We start from the raw sequence: 7850 nt of genomic DNA on the forward strand, positions 1-7850 counted from the left end.
TTATTTTCTCCTCTATCGTTTCAAATTCAAAATTTAATAAATGGACCCTCCAAGTGCAGCATAGCCCTTGGGTTAATAAGATCCACATGAAAACATGTGGGACCCATATGCTATCATGTGGATCCTCCCTTAATCCAAAGGCTTAGCTCCACCAGGTGCATAGTCTCACTCCATGCATTACCTGTTTTACGATCCGTTGTATATATTAAAAATAATTCATTCAATTTTTAGTTTTGCCTGTGTTTTACATTTATTAAGAAAATTATGGGAAAATATAGTTTATGAATAAAATTTTGGGAAAAATAGTTTTTTGTTTTATTAATTTGTCCTTTTTTTTTGTTTTTGATCCATTAGCTTTTCAAATTTGATTTTGATACACTAACTTTTAATTTTTCGTTATTTTGGTCTCACGGTAAATTTTAATAACCTTTATGGGAAAATATAGTTTATGGTTAAAATTTTCGGATAAATCCGTTGTATATATTAATAACTTTTAACTTTTAACGTACGACAAATTTTACAATACAAAAATTTAATTTATCAAAATTTCACGATATATTAAATACAAAATCTCGCGATAAAATAACAAAATCTCACGATATTTGTTATTCCAAAATAGCAAGTTAATGCATCAAAAAAATCATTTCCCTAAAATTTCAGTTTTACATGTTTTAATAACACAAGGCTCCGTTTGGTAGAATTATTATTAATCAATGTATAGTTTATCTTATCTAATTATACGTTCTTTTCGCCATATTATTTATCTTTCTATTAATTATTTATTTTACATCAATCAAATCATTAGTTATTTATCTTACATCAATCAAATCATCGAATTTAAATTACTATATTACTAACACTTATAAATAATATTATTCATATTTTATTTATTATTAAAAGGACAAAATGGTAATTTTGTATTTTTATATAAAATTCAACCAATCAAATCAAATAAACTATAATCTATCAATCAAATCAATTATTTTATTCACTATCATTTCTTATTTATTTTTTATTACATTACAATTTATCTATATATTATTTATCCTATCATCTAAAGCAAACTGAGCCTAAGAAAATTGTCTAAATAGTTAATGTACAGTAATATATTGACAAAAGATTAAATATAATAATATTAAATAATAAGATTAAATATTCAAAGATTTCTATACACGCGCGCGCTCGCATACGAATCTAACACGATGAATAGTGAATACTAGTGCTAATTAATATGCTTTCAAACAAAATTCTTATCATATCGTTTTTAGGTTAATTTTGTGAGACAAAATTTTGATTATATTTACAAAATAATATTAGTTTTTTATATAAAAAATTAAGATACTCTTATATTATATACAATAAAAGATTACTATTATTATAAAATAAGGCACTTCAAGGTGCTCTTTTTGAGAAAAAAGGGAAAGAAGTCAGTAGCTAGTAAATAGTTTTATGTTGGGAGATAAGGGGAAAATATTATTCCAACTAATTTCAAAAGAGCAACGAAAGCCCTAACATGTATTTTTGGATTCTAAACTTCATCTTTCAATTGCTTTCATTTTTTTTCTTAAAAAAAATTCATATGAACACCTTTTTTGTGTCATAACTACTGGTTTTTTAGAAAAATAATAAAGCGTTTTTAATTTGCTCCAAAATTTTTAAGACCCTAAAAAATGGACATTTTCGCCTCCTTTAATTTCTTTACGTAACAAATTAAAGATTAAATATAAATAGATTATAGATCATCCTCATCTGAAAAAATTTATATTCCTAACATAACTTATGAATTGAAATTGGACATCATTTTCACAATATAAAAGGCTGATCTTGCTTTACTAAAACAGCTAATATATATATATGTGTGTGTGTGTGTGTGTGTGTGTGTGTGTGTGTGTGTGTGATCCATTTTTAAGAATAAATTGTCCTATTTGCTCAAACATTCGACCATGGAGAATACTCCTCAAAAGCAAAAGACGTTATTATATATTGTTGTGTACAATCTGAAGTAATCCATGTGTCGTTATCAGGCAATATTTATCACACCATGCACTGATATATGTATTTCATGTCAAATAACACAAAATCTGCATTCTCATGGTCATTTTTTGATACTAATTCCAATTTACTTAAACCATGCATATAAAATTATTATTTTTTATACCGAAACATTACTTTTAATTTATTATAAATATGATTCGGATCGACACGTCTCACGAATATAAATTTGTGATACTATGTCACAATAGATTCACTCGTCAAATAATTAAATAAATCTTACATCTTAAATAATTAAAAAAATATTAGCAATGCTTGCACGTGATGTATGTATGTATATTCGTATTTATTTAATACAAAAAACTTTTTTTATGCTAATTATTTTTCATGTTATTTTAAAACCGACGTTATAAATATTATTTTTATATATTCAAAAATTAAATAATTTTAAAAGATATTTAATCACTTAAATATCATTTCAAGAATAATATCTCATCTTATTCCTTAATTATTAATTAAAATATTTAAAGAATCTTACCATGAATTTGAAATTCATCATAAATTATTAACGTACATAAATTTGTATGTTTTTATTTATGTTAAAAAGTAAAATTCTTACTCAAATTTATAATTATGTTTTTATTGTATCATTTTATTTGTGAATTATTATTTTTCCTTAAAAGTTAAAATAACATTTCTTTGAAATATTTTCATAATATTGTAAATAAAATGTTTTAAATATATATTTTAATCCTACTATTAATGAGATAAAATAAATAATTATTTTCGAAATGATATTTAATACTTAAATATTTTAAATGTATATTAATTTTCCATGTGATCAGTTATGAAAATAACATAAAATATAATTAATAAGTATATTCAAAAAAAATTTATGTATTCAAAATTTTTTTACATATGTGCGCATCATGTGCAAGAGGCATTGGTATGTGTACGTGTATATATATGAATCAAGATTATATTTTTTTAAAAAAAAAATTGAACGTTTTTTAATTATCTCGTTCATCTTGTTAAGAAATGAGACTTGGACCTAACTCACCCCAAAAGCTAGCTCAAGGGGGTTGCTCTTGTCTATATTAAGGGCTCTCAGGCTATATATTTAGCAACCGATGTGGGACACAAACTAATACACCAACACACCCCTAGTAATGAAACGACTGGAGCGTGTAGATATTAACGGGTGGCCAACTATGGGACGGGTCGTCACAGGTGAGGCCAACTATGAGTCGTCCAACACATAACGGTGGAACCCGGACTCTGATATCATGTTAAGAAATGAGACTTAACTCACCTCAAAAGCTAGCTCAAGAGGAGAGGATTTCCCTTGTCTATATTAGGACTCCCAGGCTATTTAGGCAACCGATATGAGACACAAATTAAGACATCAACACATCTTAATTCTTAAATATTAAAAAAAAATGTTACTAGAATTTAAACTTGTAATCGGAGTTTCTACAATTTGAATTTTCAAAACTGTCTCCCCGCAGGCAATATATGATAGATTGGTAATAATAATTTCATTATTTGGTTGAGGCTATTTTTTCCTCAACACACATAGAACTGTCAGACGGGCCACGACACGCGGCCCGTTTGAGTTGGGCCGTTTAGGCCCGTCTACAAACGAGCCATAAAATACCCAACCCACCCCGCCCCATCGCAGGTTGCGAGCTAGGCAGGCAGCCCGCCAAAATTTTAAAAAAATAAAAAATAAAAAAACAAATTTAGTATTTAAGATTGAAAAATATATATCAACAATGTTAAATAATAACAAATCAAAAATGTCACAATCAAACAAATTATGTAAAATTTTGATGTTAACTATTATATTTTGAATAAAAAGTCACATTTTCAAATAATATGAATAATATAAATAAATATTTAACCATAAAAAATAATTTAAGATATTAAAAAATATCAAATACTAGTTTTAAAATTTTAAAATCACATTATTTAAAAATAAGTATTTTTATACCCATAATTCAAAAAAATTTATAACATTTATTTTTTAAAGAAACAGGCAGATCGGCCCGGCCCGCCTCAACCCGCGGCCCGTTTGGGTTGTCCCGTTTAGGCCCGCCTTCAAACGAGCCAGTAAAACCCTAATCCACCAATTTTTCATGGCAGAACGAGCTGGCCCGATGGGTTCGACCCGTTTTGACGGCTCTAAACACATACTCATTCCGAAAAGCCCCGGTTACTATATGCACGAGCTATAGCTAGCACAATATATACATCCCCCGAAATGCATGCTTAATTCAATCACAAACGTAACTTTATCATTCATAAATCCTTTTATTTCATGATATATTTAATATTTATGATGATTGTATAATTGTACTTAGACCCGTAATGATAAAGAAAGTATAATCATGAATTATGATCAAGATTCTGGCAGATGAAGAAAAGGCTTGGATCAGCTTTATTGGTTTTACTGCGAGTCTTTGGCAGAAGCTGTGTTTAGCTGCAGCCGCTTGCTGGTGATATAGCTCTCCCTGTACTAACATGCAGTACCGATTACCATTCATTATTTTCTTTTCCTTTAATTTCAGAATCCCATTTCAAATATATATTATATATATATATCAAAAAGTGCTTGGTTTATCTGTTGTGTACTCCGATCCCCATTAATTCAAGAAAGGGGTCAGCGGTGATTCTTGTGTTTCAGCACTTACATGCCAGAAACCAACACTGGGGAGGCAAGTATCGATGCCTTCTCATCCTTAATTACCTACCTATTTCGTAGAATACAAACAAGTTCTAGGTTTTTCAAGATTATAATATATATATATATATATATAAAAAAAAAACATATGCAGCAGCAGTACGTACGACAGAAAATTAACACACTAATTAAATTCTTTCTAAAATTAATTTTATAAAAAAACAAATTGTTATAATTAAGAGGCCGGCCGGCGCATAGGGGCGGCCGGGCCCGTGATTTTCAGGGGAACAGGCAACTACACATTATTTTTTAGATACTGTTTATAAGCGTAGATATGTATATAAAATCTTGTAAGATTTAGTGTGGTTTAAAATTTCAGGACGTACGTACGTAGAATAATTACCATAGCTAGTTAAGCATGAAAACCCATGTAAAAAATCCCAACACCGGGAGACATCAGATGAAGAAACTGGAAAATATGGAGAACGAGACATGGTGGATCCTAGAAAACTCAGAAAATGTATTGCCCCAATCTGGAGTTGAAAGCAGTTTGGCAGCCAAAAGGGTAAGCATAAAGCTATATTTTGGTCCTTGATAACTGGTATTTCACAAAAACGTGAAAAGACAAAAACCAAAGAACAGAGATGGCATCTTTGATTAAATTCCTGCATGCTAATAAGAAAGCTTGAGAGACAGATCAATAGAACCGGTGGAGCCATCCAAACCAGTCAGTGCTGCAGTGCTGCTGGCTCCGCAACAAGATTGATCTCCGATATTCACAGATTCTGAACCCCACCCCGCCATTAGCTTCATCATCACATACTCATTGTTGTTTGAGTTCATGTTGCTTTTCATACCTTTACCAGATGGGAAAAACTCATACTCCATAACCAATGCATTCCCAGCTTCTGAACTTGATGTTGTTGATGACGAAGGTGACCCTTTTTTGTGAACTGCCACGATCTCTACACCCTATAATGTGATTATCACTTACATATTAAGCATGCAAATATACATAATCTATCATGGTTGTTGGTATTAAAGAAATCTTGGAAGAAAAGGGTCATTAACTCATTCCGTATTAAAGATGATTTAGTAGTTGATTATTACCGGTTGGCCATTACGAATGGTGTATGCCACGTTAGGTTCCGGCCGTACTTTTGTTGCAAGCCCTTGATTTTCTCGCTTGATGTAGGTAGTTTGTCCAACATTTAACCCCAAGAATCCACACCCACTAAACTCAGGCTTCATTCCACAGCAGCTAATTAAATTTTGACCACTGATTTTCTTTCTCTACAAGATCAAAAAACGTTTGCGTTTGTAGTACTTCCTTAATGCTGCAATATTTGAATTGTTAAAGAGAGATAGATATATATATATATATATACCTCTTGACAAGAAATGCAGAGCTGAGTGCAACTCTTCACAACATTTGGGTTAGAAGAAAAAGCATCCAAGCTATTTGATCCCTTAACTTCAAACACATCTGCTGGAAAATGATAATCAGGCACAAAATTACCTCCAAAACCCACCTGACCAATATTAAACCCCAATCTTTCGTTTGGATTATTGAACCCCATTTTCCCCGCACCGAAATTGGGAGCCCCGAAACCACCCAGCTTGGGAAACTGAACAGGGCCGGAAACATTGACAGGAGTAGGATCAACAAAAGAAGAGGGTAAGGGAAAGTTGAGTGCTTGATTATTTTCGTTAATCTCAGTCATTTTCTTCAAATCTTCAACCCTGAGGCGCTCAAGTTGAGCCACCCCCATCCCTCTGAGCCTCTGCTTTTTCTTCTGCCCATTGCAAGACTCGCCACCCTTGGCCTTTGTCCGGCGGGAGCGCTGTATTGGGCGGTGATCGCGGTCTTCCGGCATGGCCATACAGATGTCGGTGTTGGGATCAGTGAGCTTGGTAACAGAATTAGCAGCCATGGTGATATTGTTTTATGGAGAGAAAAGAGGAGAAGGAAAGGGAAAGGCAACCAACCAGAAGTAGAGGTACAGCTGAGAAATGCAAAATGTGGGGGGATTTCATGAAGTATTTGGAGTGTGTGTCCAAATATGTGAATATATACAGAAAGTTTGATAGTCGCATGTCCTTTTTAATCTTGTCAGAGTTTATTGGCATTTTTCTTTAGTTAGTTAAAGCTTTTGCAGTCTTTATTTGTTGTTGCCCGATCTTTCATCATTACTCAGATTTTCTTAACTTAATTTGCTTCTTGTGTTATTGCATGATTACTCAGATTTTCTTAAATTAATGGATCTTCAAATATTAGCAATATCCCAAAAGCTTGAGTTACGTTCATGATATGGATTAATGGATCATTACAAGATTATTTTTTATTTTCGCTGGGATATATAATTTAAAAAGTTTACAAATAAAAGTTTTGAACTGATTAATTTCACATAATTTACTAATCATCTCGTGCATTTTTTTTTCCCCCTAATTCTGAATTTATAGTAATTCTTTTCTTCTTGGGTGGAGAAGCCTGACGTTCTTAGGACAACAAAAGGCATGAGGCCTATAGAATAGGCCTGGGTTTGCAAGGTCCAACTTATTGTTACTAGTTTTGGGGGTTTTCTGTTGCAAGTTTTGCTATTGGATGTGTGTACATTAAAAGCAACACATAAAAACAATCATATACACTGAGATTTGTTTCTGTCCCCATCCATGTCTTATGTATGTGTGTATCTATATATATATATATGTGTGTGTGTTATCACAAAATAATTCTAATATTTAATAACCATAATTAAATATTATTTGTTTTTGGTAACATATAATATTTTACGCATTAAAATAAATAAATATAATATAGATACGGTACTATGTATTAAGTATGTATGTTTAATTCCTTAGAGCACAAGTGCACAACATGATCTTTTTAGTTACTAAAAGTAAACAAATGTCTTAAAAATAACATTTCTTGCACAACAAAACAAAAGCTGAGCACATCCATGTGAATGAAATTCGAAGTTCCTGTACAATAATCAAGGTGGTCCAAATTTAATTTGTTAAATGTTTTACGATATAATTTTCTTTAAATATCTTGCACTTTAATTTTACACCGTGAAGTAATTGGACTAATTAAGCACTTTAATTTTACACTGTGAAGTAATTGGACTTATTAAGTTGTCAAACGAACAGATTACAATAATCACATTGTAAGAGT

The 7850-nt window shown here is 31.2% G+C and overlaps 1 protein-coding gene across 1 annotated transcript; it reads right to left on the bottom strand.

Moving 5' to 3' along the window:
* Positions 1–5178: 5178 nt before the first annotated feature.
* On the bottom strand, positions 5179–6686 carry LOC140867649 (uncharacterized). The gene is made up of 3 exons (XM_073272702.1): positions 6064–6686; positions 5786–5968; positions 5179–5647 (listed from the first exon to the last, which is right to left on the bottom strand). The coding sequence occupies exons 1-3, from the start codon at positions 6607–6609 to the stop codon at positions 5348–5350; spliced, it is 1029 nt and encodes a 342-aa protein (XP_073128803.1). The 5' UTR covers positions 6610–6686; the 3' UTR covers positions 5179–5347.
* Positions 6687–7850: the final 1164 nt, after the last annotated feature.

The sequence above is a fragment of the Henckelia pumila genome, chromosome 4, assembly GCF_033568475.1.
Source record: "Henckelia pumila isolate YLH828 chromosome 4, ASM3356847v2, whole genome shotgun sequence".
NCBI classification, from domain to species: domain Eukaryota; kingdom Viridiplantae; phylum Streptophyta; class Magnoliopsida; order Lamiales; family Gesneriaceae; genus Henckelia; species Henckelia pumila.

Excerpts from the sequence above, each read along its gene's own strand:
- LOC140867649 (XM_073272702.1), bottom strand. The coding sequence starts at position 6,609 with ATGGCTGCTAATTCTGTTACCAAGCTCACTGATCCCAACACCGACATC. Across the intron at positions 5,969-6,063 it reads TCTGCATTTCTTGTCAAGAG|AGAAAGAAAATCAGTGGTCA; the intron begins GTATATATATAT and ends TTGATCTTGTAG. Across the intron at positions 5,648-5,785 it reads CCATTCGTAATGGCCAACCG|GGTGTAGAGATCGTGGCAGT; the intron begins GTAATAATCAAC and ends ATCACATTATAG.